Below are 18895 nucleotides of genomic sequence, written 5' to 3' on the forward strand. Positions count from 1 at the left end.
TGATATGTGTTAACTGCTAAACGTCAGTAATATTAACATGGGCTGTGTTCGAAATGACATACTAACATATCATTCAGACTGTCCAATGGAGGACTGTGAGGCAGACGGTTTGAATGATTACAGTAACCGCTGGATAAAATAATTACGAATGACGCTGAGTGACATTATGGAAGATTTAAGGGAAAAACGCGGGAGCACGCACATATAATCATGCACTGTAGAAAACATATTTAACACTAAAATATTTTATCATTTTAATTTAAAATAATATTGGAAAATATCAAATTGAGTGGAAGAGGTAAGGTTGATTTACATTTGTGATTAACAGTGTTCATGCAAAGTTATGAATCAAAAACCTTCAAATTTACTTGGGGGAGGAACCCATTATCTAGTATCTTTTATTCACTGTAGAAATTCAGAATGTGTCTCTTATCAGCCACCAGGATTAAAATGACTGTCACTAGCTACCATCTTTAACTGAGCAACAGTTAACCTAAAACACAGGAGAACTGAAAACTCAACTCAACAATCTCACTCTCACTGATGACTCATGAACAGGAGCTCAAGATATTAGAACATTTTTCTCTTTTAGCAACAACTGGCTCCCTGAACCACATGGGGCAATCCATCACTTTCCCTAGACTACAATGGCCTCCGACTATGATCTGTCCGTGAAAATGACAGAATCAGTGACAAGGCACAGCTTTGGTGGAGCGCTACACAGACTGAGAAAACACTCGACTTAGTGCCGAGTATGCAGACACCGCTCTCGTTCCAGGACCTTATAGCACCCAAAGCAACAACACACCACAAACTGAGGGCTTCTCCAACTCCACAAAGAACATGTACTGTAGACTGTGTAGTGTGCCAACAAGACTCAAGATTCATGTTATTGTCCCACATTTTAGGACATTTGGATTGGGCTTCCACACATGCCGCAACCATAAAACACATTCCACATATAGGACAAGGGTAAGACCGCAACAGGAAACATATCCAAGAATTAGGGCTGTCAAAGTTAACGTGATAACGCATTAACGCCAATTCATCAGTATAAGAATAGAGTGGGCTTAGGTAAAAATGTATGTAATCTATCTTATCTATTATTTTTAATGATGGGGTGTACAATACAAATTCCCTTGTGCATTCAAACACCAATCATTATTTGTGTTTTTAAAGAATAAAAGTTTATTTTCCTAAAGGAAGCTCCTGGTGCTCAGTGTGGTCCTCGTTATGTTATTTAGATTAGTGATGATATGAATGGTGCAGCTCCGACTTGGTTACTTTTTTATGCCCAATATTACTGCTAGAGATTTGATTATTTATTTGAAAGTTTTTGGTTCTCCATTGTCTCTATGTTTCATTTAATTCTCACCTTTGAATCCATTTCTTGTTTGGACAAATGCTGCTTCCCTGGATCCTTTCCCGTGGTTCTGTTTCTCCTGTTTGGACTACAAAAATAAGTAGCAATAAGCATAGAAAACAATTTAAAAGCAACCATTCAAACATTTATTTATTCCACAATCATGGCATAATAGAGGATGTAGCCCACAGTAAAACTCTAATTTGTGTGCCCAGGCTGGCGGTAGGCAAACAAAGCCACTCCAGCAGCGGGCTTTTTTCAGCTTTGGCTCAGATGAGACCCAGTGGAATCAGATGGTAAGTGAACAGACGTGTAACCATTTCAAAGTGCTTGTGCTATTTCATTTTCATTCCCTGAAGGCAACACTCCTCTGCACTTTATGAACAGTCCAAGGAAGTCAAGAAAACCTCTTTTTCATTAGTGCAAACCACACTCGATCAGGGCACGGAGCCAAAAGAAGGAAGAGAGTCATGGAGATAAAGAGTTCAAATTAGAATAGAATCTTTTATTTGCTTTTTGTTTTTTACAAATGCTGTTATTTTCCACAACATGTAAATGCATCAGACCAAATCCCTTTCTCACACACTCACACTTCACATATACATATCGGGAATTTTATGAAAAAACAAATCCATTACCAACAACAACACGGCGCCAAAAAGACTTTCATACCCATCAGTGGAATTTGAAATCACTCATGCTGTAATACAATTGGGTTTGCAGATACACCAAAATATGTGAAGTTTATTGAAAGATTTGTAATGTAGAACACTAATAAATGCCACAGAAATGATCATGGAGACAGCCTTAATGCAAATGAGAGGCTATTTTTTAAAGAAAGACCTGTTGATCAAAATGTTTCAACAGGAATTCAGGAAAACATTTCATCTGTTAGTTCTGTGGCAGATATTTCAGACAGCCTTGGGCTCTGACCACCGCTGCTTTTCAATCACGGGGGGTCTGACCAGACAGATCAATGAGAGAAGGCCATTGGAGATTCTACGGCTCTTGTTGTGTCCTACACACCTTAATTGGATGGTACATGAGTGTTTTGCTGAATAGCGGGCCTGTTTTCCACATGCACGATCGATGGCCTGTTCCCTGCCGAGTTGCCTAGACGGCTCTAATCAAACAGCAAACTCTATCCTTGAAACTTCTTGATGATTGCATATTTACTGTGTCAAGCTGCTTTAATTAAGCATCAAATGCGATTATACCGCTGCTGTGAAATGTGGTAAACATTTCAACAAATGTAATGACACCGCACTGTACTGAAAAGCTATCAGGTAAAAATTTGAAATGTGACATTATTGTGATAGCTATGACAGGTCAGGTAATCGGGCTTTCATTCGTCAAATGTATTCCCAGCTGAATATAACCGTCAATGGGCTATTTAATAGACTGTGTCACACATCACTGTCAACTATGTTAACAGTTTATTAACATGGGCATAGTGTTATTTCGGAAAAAATATGAACGGTAGTCAAGGGCGGGAGACAAATATTTTTTTATCCCGTTTGAATTGCGCCATGAATCACACACATGATGTTTGTCAATTTTAAAAGACAATTTTGCAAGTCAATAAAGTTGCAGTTTGTTGTAAAACTGTAGAAGTATAAGACTGTGAAAATACAAAATTAGTAAGGCTGTCAGAGCGCAAATTTGTTTTAACGCCATGAATTAACGCTATCGATATTTTGGACATTGTAGTGGGCTCCGTTTTAAAGCTAGAGGGATGATACTGGCATCATATGAAACTAGAAAACCTAAGGAATCCATTACAAATAACCAAGTCATACTTATTTATCGGGAAGGAGGCTAAATAACGCTCCAAACTTGCCCTAAATTTTGGCGAGAACAAACTGTCATGGCCATATTCTAAGGGGTCTTTACAGGGCTGTCAATCAATTAAATATTTTAATCGATTGACAGCCCTAATAATTAGAAAGACTACACACCCAAAAGTCGCATAAATGACGTCTCTCTCACTGAAGCTACGATGTCCGTGTGTTTCGTACTGGGATGTACTCACTCGTTCTTTCTCTTCCCGGCTGATAAAAAGACCAGGAGTCGCTGGATAAAACACATCAGGCAAGATAACATTACATTTGTGTCTGGAACATATCTAAGCTCAGAGATGTAGCCCACTGAGCGGTTTCACACAAAATGAAATGATACCACGACAAACTGCAACTTTCTTGACTTGCAAAATTATGTTTTAAAATTGACAAACATATGTGTGATTCATGGCGCAATTCAAACGGGATCAAATAATTATTTGTCTCTCTCCTTTGACTACCGTACATATTGTTTTCGAAACAAGGTCCCATGTGGTCCAAAGGAAGGGGAGCGACTTCGCCTCTCTATAGATAGCAAAAGGGGAGGAGAATGCCGGCTGCAATAGGCGGTCAATGGCAGGCTTATACCCACAGTCTACAGCCGGTGAGTAAGACCAGTGTAGGGTTAGTGGACAGTCTATGTCAGAGGGGACTCCATAAAAACCTGGTATTTCACCCGGATGGGCGTAGTTTTGCAGGACATAGCAGTGCAGGACATAGCAGTGCAATAGCCCGTGCTTCGAGTGCACGTTCAGGAGTTGCGTTAGTTCTGTACAAATAATGTAGATTACTTCTTTTAATTTGCACTATCCAGTCATACTGACATTAAAATGTCATAACATGTGCCCCATATCATGTGTCAGGAAAATATTGGATGAAATTTACTTGCTAGTTAACGATAGCTAACTGTTAACCCTCTGAGATCCGCAATATCACGGGCGATCCCGACCGACTTTATTGTAATTCAGAGGCTCTAGCAGGTTCAGTTTAAGAGCTAGAGTGAAGGGTACATATATCATATGAAACTAGAAAACCTAAGGTATGACATGGTAACCATGTCAGCAAGGAGGCTAAAAATGGGTTCTATGGGTACCCACGAGTCTCCCCTTTACAGACATGCCCGCTTTATGATAATTGCCTGCAGTTCAGGGCAAAAAACAATGCAGTATAAATGTGTCATTTTCGCCTATTCCAAAAATGATGTGTTTGAATACTTCTGCATACTGGGGTCCCTAAACAGTCTTGGAATTACATAAATTGGATATCACTGTAAAGCTGAGACTCTTGTGGATCCAATGAGTCCAATTTATACATGTGTGATGATGTTAGTCCCCATAGTAGTCATTTCATTGTAGTGAGACCATTTTTTGAAATTTGACATCACAGTATAAAATGACCTGTTGTGACCTCTAGGATAATCACAGCCTCATGAAACTTTACAGCCACAAACTAGAGACCTAGAGCATTCAGAGGATGGATGGCTTTCCTAGCTAGATTGATAATAAGGGGGTTTCTGAGCAGTTTCCAGAACAGAAGTGCTCGCCATCCATTCGCAGAAAAATGCAATTCTTGCAGAAATCTCCAAATGTCGAACATTTTTGGTACCAAATCACAGAATGGCTTTTTCTGTGGTGTTCCTCAAGGTCTTGGTGTATTAATGTGGTGTTTTGGAGGGATTATTGATCATTTATATAAATTCTCGATTGGTAAAAAATGGTTAAATTTAGCATTAGTGAGCGTGGCCATCATATACTTCTATAATAATGTTCTAAGCCCTTATACACCTTTTACAGTTTTAAAATCATTCATTCACGTTTAATTCCGATTCATGACGAGGCAACAATTTCACACACTCTCCCAGCTTTCAGATGACATACACTTCTATGAGACATTTACTGTTGACCTGCCATCTCCCCCTAAATACCCTTTGACTCTCCCGAAAAATGACAAAAACGGGTCTATTGTGGGTCTCAGACGGTTAACAAGCTAACATAAGGTAAAAGTCATTTGAAAATCTGCAGGGAAGTCTAGTTGCGGTTGCAGCCGTGCCAGCAGTAACATCACTAGGAGCAAAAATCTCTAAGTGTATCTTCGTAAATCATACAAGCATAAAAAAAATATAATAAAAAAAATAATTTCGGTTTGAACACACAATTTGGCCCGAGGTCGCCTGTAGGTTTAATCTTGGGGTTAAGGCAAGGTTTTTCAGGTTACAGGTTTGCCATCTTATCCATAAACTGACAAGACGACCCAATGCGAGACGAGAATGCGCATCATGCACACAACACTCTGTTTGACCCAGGACAAAATACCAAGTTTTTAGGGAGTCCCTATGGCAGAGACTGATGTACTTAGGAGGAAACGACTTCTGTTGATGCCCAGGTCTTCTGATGGAGGTTGATCGAGGTCTCGGCTTAATTAAATCCTGTTAAATTTGCATCGATTCATAAAGTGAAGATCCCATTTTGACTCAATTTCAATTATCTGTAAGCCATATGATGAGCCGGGAAAAATCAATCCATCTCTCTTGTTTCAAAGTGCTCTTAATTAATACACACATGCACACGCAGACACGCACCATCGCAAACACATGCACGCTTTTGGTTTGAGAGTCAGCTACATTACCACCTAAATTATCTGATAAAAATCTCTTCTGGATGTGATCAAAAATTAGCTTTATTAGAAACACTTTCATGTGTGCACATCCATACCATCCACTTTATCTTGGTCTGATCTATCATATCGATTGATATCGTTTCTCAGTGCAATCTGATTAAAAGTAGTGCAGTTTTTTATGTCTTATTAAGACTTTTTTTCCCCCTTAAGACCAGTTCTAATAGGAATTTAAAGTTCATTTTATAAAGTGCTTTCATCGCCTCCTACATTTTTCTAAAAACTAAATCTTGCAGTTTAAATTTGAACTATTAATAAGCATTTTCTTTATTGTAACTTACCCTGGAAGAGGACTTACTATATGAATGAGAAATAATGCGCAATGCAAAAAAGTTTAAACCTAAAACTTTTGCTTTGAATAGATCATAAACAGAAAGTCAAAACATCACAGAGTTTCCTCTGGTTCCTACAGTCCTTAGCCGTTTTCATTCACCAAATGTGAACCGTTGATGCCCCGGTAGGTGACGCGGCTGGGCCGGACCAGTACGCCGTGGCCCGGTCGGCAGGTGAAGTAACGTCGGCCGCCCACGGAGCCGTCGTTCTTGCCCTTGGGGCTTCGGAGCTCCAGACCCAGCCAAAGGCCCGGGGCAAAGTCCGCTGTGCCCAGGTAACGGATGAATGCCATGTCATTAGCGCTGCTGAGCAGGACCTGTATGCCCACGTGGAGGCAGACCTGTCCGTCAGAGCCGGGCGTGGGGCTGGACCCTGCTGTGCTCCCGGTAACACCACTGAGGGTGCTCCACCGCCGACGGTGAGGGTTGGAACGACTCCTTTTTTTTTGTTTTTAGATGAATTGTGGCAGCACAGGGAAAAATACAGCAAGAAAGATTTATGAGAAAAAGGTATGCAGTGTGAGAGGATATCTCAAAAGTAAGTGGGAGATTGATGGCAGCTTGATGTTTGAGAGATTGATCTTCACTTCCCTGTTCTCTCTCATTCTAACCACAATCATGCATTGGCCATTTAAAAAAAGGGAACCTTGCTGACTAATACCACTGCTTCTTATCAGTATTGATTCTGCCTCTGCTTAGGATGGAGCTGAAAAGCTTAGGGAGGGTGAAATGTGAGGGCTGTGCGGAAAAGAAGAGAAAAGAGAGCCACACCTGGTAACGGGACTTCTTCTGCTCGTCTCCTTCGGCGTGGCGATGGCCGTTGATGTGCTGAAGCTGCGACGGATCGTCCCTGCACGGCAATCACAAGGGTCAAGTACTCCCACACAGATTTTTACATAAGAATGACTTCACAAGCACTCGCGGCATTATAAATGCAATGGCACATTTCAAATAAATCTCCGTCAAAGCTTGTAATGAGGGCGGAACTCTCACCGCTGAAAGGATGACTGAGGCGTGAGGAGGAGAGCTCCGAAAGGCAATCGACAGATCCATGGATCCTGTGAGTATAAAGGAAGAAAAACACATACGTGACATGGAGTAATATCTCTGTGAACATTTAGTAAAATGTGAGTAGACAACCTACCGTGCAAAACCTACACTAACTGTATTGAAGTATTGATGCATATCAATGCTGAATATTTGAAACAGTTTCAATACTCATTTTCCACAGTATCGATAACACGGGTACCAGCTGCGCTTTCTGCTCTCTCCTCTCTGACAACGAGTTGATACACACCGCTATTTATCTTTTAATAAAAATCAAAAATTGTATTCCCTCAATGTGTCGATATTTCCACGTGGAATCAACAATTGGCAGCTGGATTCTCGCAATGTCACAAGATCACGCGAGAATCGCGGGATCACATCTATCCATTATCTGTAACTGCTTATCCTATTCAGGGTCGCAGGGCGGCTGGAGCCGATCCCAGCTGACATTGGGTGAAGGCGGGGTACACCCAGGTCACCAGATTATCACAGGGCTGACGCATAGAGATGAACAATCATTCACGCTCACATTCACACCTACGGGCAATTTAGAGTCAACAATGAACCTAACCTGCATGTCTTTGGACTTTGGGTGGAAACCAGAGAACCCGGAGAAAACCCGCGCTAACACGGGGAGAACATGCAAACCCCACACAGAAGGGCCCTAAGCCGGGTTTGAACCTGCGACCCTCTTGTGGGATCACTTATCACACAAACATCCATCTCGTCAGACGCTGCAATAGCATCAGTTATATCAGAACTGGGGAGTATTTCTTCATTGAAAGAAGAGCAAAGAACGTTACTGAAGGCTTTTCTCGATGGAAAAGATGTTTTCGCTCTTCTCCCGACTGGCTTAGGCAAGAGTTTGATTGACAGATGGTTCATCCAATCACCTGCCAAGTGCCTGCCCTTTTCCAAACAGTTTCCAATGAGTGCTTCTCAGATGGTTCCGTGTAACAAACCATCTGGCGGGTCAGGTTAATCGAAAATGGTATTGAATATCGATATTTTATCAAAGTAAAAAATTCCAATAGGGTGACAACACTAATCTCAATCCCACTTCACATCACATAGTCAACAGAATTAATGTGGAGCAAAATATACTGGAAAGTCCATTTGAAAATTCATTAAATACCAGCACATAGTATTTTAGAGTTAAAAAATGAATGAGTTGATTGGGAAACAACATCAAGGAAAAAAACACCATTTCTGCAGCTTGCAGAGGAGCGCCTGTGCCGCTTATTGATGTTTTCTTAAGCCGCTGTTTGACTATAATAACGTTAGAGTTCTGAAAGCCATTAAGAGGTAGACTGCCAATGTCGAGGAATGAGCAAAAGAGGAAAAAAGGTGTTTCCTTGTTTTCTAAGGAAGGAATAGAGAGACAAAGATAAGTGTGGGGGGTGGGGGGGAGTATAAGAAAAGCTGTTTGTTTTCATAATGGCTTGTGATAGCTGCTGACAGGAGAAGAAAAGAGAAGGAGAAATGGGTTGCTGGATGGAGATGTGAGATTGTCCATTAGACGGAGGGAAACCATGTACTCAGTTGAGCACACTATGTGCCCCGGGGTTAATTAGGAAAAAACAGAAAAGAGGAAAAGGACATGGATAGGGGATGGCGAGAAAACACAAGGGCTGACTTTTCAAAAAGCAGCTTTTATCTCGTGGAAGACATAAACGGTGGGTTAAAAAAAATAGGGAGAGCAATAAAGAGACAAGGAAATGTCCCCACTGAATGGTGTGTCTGCATTGAGATGAAGCACATGCAAAAAAGAAAGGTGAAGAGTCTAATTATAGGTAGGTATAAAAGGTGGAATGTGTCAATTTAACCAACAAACCCGTCAAATCTGAAAAACCTCTCTCCTTTAAAATAAACACAATCAGTATTTTAGATGTCAACTGCTTTTTGAACTGTTTCATTCAGTTATGACGCACTTGAGGCATTGTGTTGTTCATGTGCCTTCAATAAAAAAAAAGGTCAATGGTTTTTATCCACTTGCAGAGAATGTGAAGCAAAGCCAAAACAATGCCTGGCAGTGAATAACTTAATGGCTTGTGAATATGTATGTCAGACAACGGGTTCTATATCCCCAGGATTAAATGATCTCCATATATAGTCACCTTGGCACTTGATACATCTGTTGAGTCAACACGTTGTCTGTGTAGTATGCAAACCCAATCTGATGTGCAGAAGAGTAAAGCCTCAAGTGCTCCTAATAGCATCTGCAAGATTTCACAGACCGGAGGAAAACAACCTATCAGAGCTGAGCTGGAGCCTTGCCGTTTCTGAACAAACTTTCTAATTTTACAGCTAAACAGTACACTACAAGATGTTTCTGAAATCATTTGAGGCAAGAAATAGGCATTACAGTAACAGAATATTAATTAATATTTGTTCAGCGCTCCCTAGTTTGACCGTTTGATCGGAGTTTGCGAGTGATTGACAACTGCTTCCAGTGAATGAACAGCCAATAGGAACGCTCTCTCTGAAATGACCTATGATTGGCCAAATATTTTTTTAAAGCCTGAAAACAGAGCCATGAGGAGGTGCAGAAGTCTAGTTTTCTCTCAGAACACTTGAATTACAATATGCTGAAAGGTTATTATGGATTCTTTGCCCAATGATGCCTAAAAACATTCTGTCTACTGCAGGTTTAATGGTGCTAAATGCTAGATTGGGAGCATATCTATTGCCTCTGAACGGTTCTCAACATGGCGACGGCTGAGCCGGCTCAGTACAAAAGTAAACATTTAGCAGCTATAGCAGCACCGTAAATTACATTTATATAACCACAATAACACACAGTAAAGCCCTAGCAATATGCATGTAGAGCATGTACTGTTTAATTTAATTTATATGGGTACTGCTGCTCTAAGTTAAAATCTGGTAACTAATGTGCCAATGATTTGAGTCCTTGGATGTTGACACATTTTCACAGCTTGAAGGCAGAACTTGTACTGTGATGTTCGTTATCTATTCTGCTTTACATCCACAATAATTGTGAAATTTCAGCATTTTTCTTTTCTTGTCTTTATACTATATTATATATATTTGAGTAAAGCAAATGGTCTTCACAAATTAATAAATATTTTCACATCACTCTGAACCGTCACACTTTTTTAAAACTCAAGTCACGGCTGAGACACATTAACATTCACGGACATACGTTATTATTACAGACATCACGGCTGCGTTCAAATTACACCCAAGTGAAATGTGTATAATTCAAGTTTCCCTGCTTTTCGGTTCTGTATGCCAATAGGTTTACTGTAATTATATGTTTAGCTAGAAAATACTAACTTGAATCCGTGGCCAGACCAGATTGCACACATCAGCGAGCTGATAAGGCACCTCAAGAGACGAGTGTGTTTTAGCTGAGAGGAGCTTTTCAATGGAGCTCCCACCAGTCTAAACATGACTGGTCTCTATCTGAAGTCCCCAACAGATGTTGCAAACACAAAACACTGCTTCAGTATCACTTTCTCACAGACGAGGTTATTAATCAAAATTTCAGAAACTTGGCTTAAAAGACCAAAATGTAATATATTTACTGTAATAAATCATAAAATCACCATGATATGTCATCAGAGATTAAGGAAACATGCTGAATTGAAATACTGGCTTCTCCAACAAAATGCCACAGCCAGTATGTTCTGCTTTGAGATTTCCATTCCGGTCCGGAACGTCTGTTTTTGTTTTGGCCTATGTGATCCCGTCCACTGCCCATTTCAACACCCCGTTGCCACATATGAAACAAATACAAACACAGCCTTCTGCAGCAATGGAAGTAAGCTAACCAACTGGATCAACAGAGATAACGTTAGATTCTACGCGACCTGAAAAGCCTCGGCACATCTCTCTGTGGTCCGTGTGCAGCTGGGTTATCAAGACAGTGAGTATTTGAGACACACAGCCGGTGTAGCGGAAAAAAACTAACCGTAAAAAAACAAACCATTCCATGATTGTACAAACCAAACCGCGGGCTTGTTGAACCGTTGCACCACTATAAAATACAGGTCTGTTAATTATTTGATGAGGTACCAGAGATATAGAAGAGGCAGTTATCTGGTCTAATTGACCATTAAGTAGCCTGCCTTATTTCATGTATAAAATCAGTGTTGTGACTTCATATTATACAGAAATATCATTCATTACTATCAGTCAATCTATTTATATATTTTGGAGTTCAAACACGTTGGAAATGGTTTTGTATTTCTTTTCCCTAATATGAAAAACAAACCGAACTGTAACCAAAACCGTGACCCAAAAACAGCAATATTACCCGCCCAGTGGGCTTGTTGAACCGTCACACAGATACTAAATATGGGTCCCTAAAGTAACTAAAGTTACTAACATACCTACATATTGCTAATTTTATGCAAGTGTTAATAAAATAACTATAGTGGATAGTTACAGAGCTATGATACACTGTGTCTAGAAGAATCTTCTAAACTATTCACTGCAAGTATACTAGATCAGTCTTTTATTTAGATCCATATTTTAAAAGCCACATTTCAGTGACGCATGAACAAAGCACTCCAAAAGGTATTCAAATAAGATTTAAACAAACTGTCACTCAAGTGAAAACAAAATACATGTCAAACTGCTCACTTCTGCCATATTACCTTATCTAGAAAAAGAAATGAAACATAAGAGAAATAAAAAAAAAAAACAAGATAACGACAGGAGAGGTTGAGAATTCTCCCACAGTCAATCTGACAGAGACTCCACAGAGCATAACACCAGAGACAGTATTTCAACCAAATGAAACATTAATGCCAACTTGACATCAGATCTGTGGTCTGACGCCTTGAACGATGCTGCTGAGGCCTTAACTAAGTTACACAATATCTACACAGGCTGCATAGTGAAAGCAGCACATTATCAGAGCAGCAGCTTCAGTCCTCTGTCTAATCTATACAAGATGCATTCAGGCAGAGTACTGCTGTATAGCTCACCTGCATTTTGGCAGCGCTAAGAGCTGAACACACAATCACTATAGTACTAGTTATGTGTTTAAAAAGAAAGAAAATAAGTAGCAAATGATGCTATTATTCCAAGTGAGCTACATCCAGGATCTGAGAAGTGAAGCCAATGAGGAAGTGCCTTAAACCTGCATTCTTTCTAATAGCCAGCAGGGGGCGACTCCTCTGGTTGCAAAAAGAAGTCTGATTGTATAGGCCTGTATTGCTAGTTTCAAGTCTTCTTCAATACAGCATGATGTTCATTTAGTAAATGATGGTCCCATTTACAGTCAAATAGACCATAAAGCAGGGGATGCTTTAGGGCGGGGCTACCTTGTGATTGACAGGTCGCTACCACGGCGTTGTCCGGACTGGGAGTTGTCCGTGTTTTCATCTCACAACTTAAACTCTTTCACGGTGTGTTTTCAGTTCATGAAAGTTAATTACAGCCTTCTTGGTTGCCGTCTTATTCAGCGTTTGGTTGTACTAAGCTCCACCCTCTCGTGTTACTTCTGGTTGTAAAAAATCAAGATGACGACGGCCAAAATGCCAAATTTGAGGCTTCAAAACGGCAGTCCACAAACCAACGGGTGACGTCACAGTGACTCCGTCCACTTCTTACAGTCTATTATTATTCCTCAATTAATATAAATGATTTACCAATATGTCCAACATACTTTCTCCCATAATGTTTGCAAATGACACAAACTTTCTAATTTTTTAAAGTTAACTCTGGTTTATCTGCATATGCAGAATGGTTCAAAGCAAACAAACAGTTTCTAAATATTACAGAATCTAACTTCATTATTTTCAGTGGCAAAAAGACATTCTAAAAAAACGCATCAAAGCCCTCAGTTGAGAATAATGATATGCCTCAAGACGGGGCAACAAAACAGTAAGCCGAAGACAAAAAGACTTCAGCTAAACTAGGGCTGTGTATTGGCAAGAATCTGGTTATACGATACCTATCATGATACAGGGGTTACGATTCATTATATTGCAATACTGTAAGCAAGGCGATACCATTGCCATTTTTTTAAAATTGAATTTTAGGAAAACTGTCATAGTATAAAAAACACTGACGTGCATAAAATCTGAATATCACAGTCCCTGTAACATCCAACATCACAGCACCCATTACTTTGCAATCTGTGCCTTCTGTCTGCCACAATAAAAATAATTTAAAATTGATAGTGTTATTGAGAATTGATATACAGTATCACAAAACATAATATCACGATAGCGAATCACTATTTTCTTACACCCCTAAGCTAAATATTGCCTCACATAGTGAAAAGTAGTCTGATGTTCTTGTAAACATAACCTAAAATGCACCCAAACTCCTGATCTGTGCTTTATGTCCTTTCTTGTAATCAGAACAGTATAATATGAAATTAACCACATGCATATCACACAGTGGGACATATCAATACTACCATGTACTTAATACATATTTCATACCCTGTTGTGAAAATATAACCTCTTTACATCTCTAGCCTGAACAACTGATAAACACATATTCATTATCCATAATGCATATTTAAAAGACAGGGATGATGGCGTTTGGCTCATAACTAAAGGATAAATAAAACTAGGTGCAACATTAAAGTGAGGAGTCATGCTGGGCGAAGGCCCCAGGCGTCACGTTTGATAACTCAGGCTCCCTTTAATCACAAGCACTGAGGAGGACTGTTTGCCACACGGAGGGCAAAATCAAATATGTCAACACTGGCACAAATGACACTGTCAAAGGAGCTCATTAGTGTCATCAGATGTATTGATGAGAGCAATGAAACACAACCTCTGGGGTTTTCAGGGCATATTGTGTCAAGTTCTTTGAACACCTGCTCTGAACTGACAAATCTGTTTTTGCTTCTGTGGGTGACCACTGGCAAAAACCAAAAAGGGACCATTAGTCATTCATGAAAATAATAAGCTACCTTAAAGGGGCCTGCACTCACCTTTGAACACGAGACGGAGGAGCAAAGACGCCGTGTTTAGGTGGGCAGCGGAAGTACCTCACTCCTCCCACTGATCCGTCATTCTTTCCACTTGGCTTGTCCAGTTCGATGCCCAACCAGAGCCCTGCACAGAAAGACAGACCAGAAATCAAACAAACTGATGGATTGATGGATAATCGCATATCAAATGGCCTAAGAGGAGAGATCCACATTAAAAAATATATATATATATTTTTTTTAAGACTGTCAAAGTTAACACGATAAGGCGTTAACGCAAATTCGTTTTAATGCCACTAATTTCTTTAATGCATTAACACAATCGATCTTTTAGAGGTTGTAGCACAATCAGTTTTATAGCTAGAGTGAAGATACTGGTATATGCATATGAAACTAGAAAACCTAAGGAATCCATGGTATCAACCATGTCATACTAGGATGTCATACTACACGAAGAAGGCTAAAAAATTCTGCAAACTTGACGCTTCATTTTGGCAAGGAAAAGCGGTCATGGCTATTTTCAAAGGGGTCTCTTGACCTCTGACCTCAAGATATGTGAATGAAAATGGGTTCTATGGGTACCCACGAGTCTCCCCTTTACAGACATGCATACTTTATGATAATCACATGCAGTTTGGGGCAAGTCATAGTCAAGTCAGCACACTGAAACACTGGCAGCTGTTGTTGCCTGTTTGGCAATTTGAAAAATATTTTAGTGTGTACGAGTGTGGGCCAGCGTTAACCAAACTGTACACAGAAGAGCAATAAGCTGTTGACTGAACATCATTAGATGTGTGTGCCACATAAGGAAAATAGACAAAATGTAAAAAAGAAGTCAATTGAGTGTGAAGAGTTCAGCAAGAAGAGCTGCTTTTGGTATAAAGACAGTTCTCAATGCACTCAGGCTGAGATAACAGGGCACTGCCAGCACTGATTTAAGAATATCAAAGGAAACTTAAGACTGAAATCCCCTCAAACATGATCCTCGGTGGTGAGATACGTTAGTACTTATTCATACATGAATGATGCCTGGGCAGAACAACTGCCTAAATGTTAATGAGTACTGTGAGCCGTTTTCTGTCTGGGTTTCTTTAGCTTTTGCTCAGCAGCAGCTTTCTCATATCTTAGTTTTCCAAGTATCTTCTGTCCAACTCAAGGTTTGCCACTGCACTGACTTGTGACAAAGTTTGCAATGCTGCTCAGTTCTCATGCATGTTGAAAAAGAGGAGCTTAATAGAGCTGTCATATGTATTTCTCCACATATATCTCATTCAAGCAGATCCTTGATCCTGATCATTCCTTCATTCATGTAATTTCTTTGGAAAGAAAATGAAAAACCCAACCTTGAATATCAACAACATGTCCACAAATTCTTTCTTTTATAGGCGTTTAAGTTAATAACCAGCCATATTAACTTTCTTAACCTGACTGCGTCTGATTTTTTTAATGCATACAAATAAACTACCTCACTTATTTTTAACCCTATAATGACAAGGTAAGCTGTGCAATCACCATCATCTATTTGGTCAAAAAAAAAACACCAGCTCACCAGTTTGCTGCCCTATTTAAAATTCCAGGATGCATTTAGGGAAACATTAAAGAAAACTGCAGTAATTGTAATTCTTTATATCTGCCCTGAAAACAGGAAGGACAGCCATGATTTATTAAAATGGATAATACATATTTTAGATAGGCCTTGAAGGTTGTTTTTTGTTTTTTCCTACTCTGTGTCATATACCCAATTCTTACAAGACTGAACCCTTTCCAAAGAGTTTAGTCCCTCGTATGTTCTTTATTGATCCCTAACATTCTAACTAAGGCTGTCAAATTTAACGCGATAATGTGTTAATGCAAATTCATTTTAACGCCGCTAATTTTCTTATTTATTTTTTTTATCTTTAATGCAACTTGTGATTTTTAAGTTGTAGTGGGAGGCTAAATAATGCTCCAAAGTTAGGCAAAATTTTGTCAAGGAAAAACTGGCTTAAATATTTCAATCAATTGTCAGCCGTAATTCTAACATTAAACACATCTACTGTATGATAGTAAACAGAGGTCAGATTATTCATATAGTCAACTGTAAAACCACTCAGTGGGCAGTTTACTGAATCAGTATCAGTTCTTGTTGTTAACTATAATAATTATTTAATTTATTTAACTGTGGAGGTTTTAGTCATACTTCTTAACGACCCAACTGTCCATAAAGCTATGAGACACCCTGATGTTGACATTCATTTATTGTGCATTAATTGTGGGAAATTTCTTGCAAATTTAGCTACAGAGAGCATTTCAATATGCATGTGCGCCATCATTCACCTTTCCAATAATGCAATATACCACAATTTGTGATTCACATTAGACAAAAGTTGATGTTTTAATGGAAACTAGGCTGAATAACATTTTTGTCCTAATGATTCAGGCAAATGATTGAATCTAGATTACACAGATGAAAAGCAACGCTGCAAAGCATCTACTATATAAACAGGGGATTAATATCAAAGTGGTTTCAACTGTCATATTTTTGCAGGGAAACCAATATTTGTATCAACTGACCTGGAGCAAAGCTGGTCTTTCCATAGAATTGGACTACACCAGTCCTCTGGCCCACCACTAGCACCCTCTCCCCCAGGCGGACTTCAGGGCCCCCACACACAGAGCTGCTAGCTGAGGGGGTTCTGCTTCGAACACCTGGGATGAGAGATGAACAAAAGGGGTTTCACTCTTGTGATAATTCACTGCCCTGAATTTGATCCCATTAGATTTGTATAATCCTGAGACAATCCTGAAATAGGGATCTTCATTAAAGTCAGAGTTAACAATACAGAATATATAATAATTAGGGCTGTCAAAGCATCATATGAAACTAGTAAGCCTAAGGAATCTGTTGGTACCAACCATGTCATACTAGCTTGTTGTGAATGAGGCGAAATAACGCTCCAAATTTACGCAAAATTTTGGCGAAGAAAAACTGGCATGGCGATTTTCAAAGGGGTCCCTTGACCTCTGACCTCAAGATGTGTGAATGAAAATGGGTTCTATGGGTACCCACGAGTCTCCCCTTTACAGACATGCCCCCTTTATGATAATCACATGCGGTTTGGGGCAGTCATAGTCAAGTCAGCACACTGACAGCTGTTGTTGCCTGTTGGGCTGCAGTTTGCCAATGGATTTCCAGTAATAAATATCTACATTTTCATTAAGCAAGCATATTTGCCCACTCCAGTGTTGATAAGAATATTAAATACTTGACAAATCTCACTTTAGGGTACATTTTGAACAGATAAAAAATGCGTTATTCATTTGTGATTAATCGCGATTAAATATTTTAATGGATTGACAGCTCTAATAATAATAATAATAATAATAATACAGACCTGCAGTAGTAAGTGCAGTGGTGTCAGGAGAAGAGCGGAGGGCCGGTGAGGGCGTGGTCCTGGAACTGAGAGAAGCACGCTCCCTTCGCTGCCTGGCAGGAAGACGTTGCCTTGGCAGCGGACGGGGTCGGCCACTTGGCCCGTGCCGGGAGTCCAGCGAAGAGGACGAAGAGGAGAGAGAGCGGGAGAGAACACCTGTGGTGGGAATGACACAAGAGGAATGAGTGACGAGAAACACAGGGGAACAGGTACTTTAAAGACAGAACGCAATAAAACTGACACAGAACACACAGTCCAAAGTGAATTAGTATACCTATTTCTGTGAGAACAGCAATTTGGCCTTCTATATACTACATTAACTACTATCATTCAAAAAGGTGCATAAACTGTTGCATCCAGGCTCCACTGGGACATTAGTTGTGAACGTTGTTATCCATTCTGCCGTCTAATATCACACGGCACAAACTGTGTGCCTCCCCTCTTAATACTGAACCCACCATCCATCCATTCAGGCTGATATCAGGGACTATTGTAATTCCATTGAAATAGTGAATCTCAGCCTATTATTCATTTTATTCTTCTGAATGTGACAGTGCCTACAGCGCTCGGATCCAGACAATTACCACTGTACTTTTTCAGAAACCCAAGAAGCTGTGTCACATTCTATGGCAGCACCAATCAAGTGAGTTCAATCTCTTGCGGTCGCTCGTCCTGTTATCGGGGGCCAATTACGGGCCAACATGCTAATCCCCTCCTAACTTGAGGGAATGAGATGGGAAGGGGGGGGCGGATGCCCAGTTTCACTCTTAAGAAGCCATTTGGAAACAGGACCTCATTAAGCTTTTAACTTTCACAGACCTTCACAGGCCATAAGTTCATTAAGTGCCCAACTCTTAGAGGCTAATTGATGGAATCTGTGCCAAAGTGCTTTAAGACAAAGTGAAGATTCAGCTGCAAACAAATGGGAAGCCAGACAGTAATGGGCAAGAAACTTCATAACATTTGCCAAAAGTTGTTTTCAATAGTAAGCTTTAGCTAATGGCCCCCTGAGTGTGGATGGCAATAGACAGAAATAACAGCTGAAGCTGCTGATTCTGTCTTTTTTGTGCAGGTTAAACAATCCCTGTTTGCCTTAATTGATCACTGGACTTCTGGTCATTGTGCATGAAACCAAAACCACACAACTGCAAGAATATTGGATTTTCAAGTTGAGGAAAATATCTGAAATTCAGATTATTTGTGTTTCACAAAACTCAGATGAGATTTTTAATTGTGTTTAAATGGCAAATGCAGCACTAATGGAGGATACACACTGGTTTATCAAAGTATTAGTTACATATGTTAAATAC

At 39.9% G+C, this 18895-nt stretch overlaps 1 protein-coding gene across 3 annotated transcripts in view; it reads right to left on the bottom strand.

Annotated features, from left to right (window-relative positions):
* Positions 1-1847: 1847 nt before the first annotated feature.
* LOC119475050 (CAP-Gly domain-containing linker protein 4-like) overlaps positions 1848-18895 on the bottom strand; it is a 49469-nt gene continuing 32421 nt past the window's right edge. For all 3 annotated transcript variants that reach the window (XM_037747517.1, XM_037747516.1, XM_037747518.1), the window contains 7 exons: positions 17547-17741; positions 16726-16860; positions 14176-14299; positions 7200-7264; positions 6978-7056; positions 4986-6644; positions 1848-2705 (listed from right to left, as the gene is read on the bottom strand). In XM_037747517.1, the coding sequence (XP_037603445.1) occupies positions 6290-6644; positions 6978-7056; positions 7200-7264; positions 14176-14299; positions 16726-16860; positions 17547-17741 (953 nt within the window). In that variant the 3' untranslated portion in view covers positions 1848-2705; positions 4986-6289. The remainder of the gene's footprint in view (positions 2706-4985; positions 6645-6977; positions 7057-7199; positions 7265-14175; positions 14300-16725; positions 16861-17546; positions 17742-18895) is intronic.

The sequence above is a fragment of the Sebastes umbrosus genome, chromosome 16 (assembly GCF_015220745.1).
Source record: "Sebastes umbrosus isolate fSebUmb1 chromosome 16, fSebUmb1.pri, whole genome shotgun sequence".
NCBI classification, from domain to species: Eukaryota; Metazoa; Chordata; class Actinopteri; order Perciformes; family Sebastidae; genus Sebastes; species Sebastes umbrosus.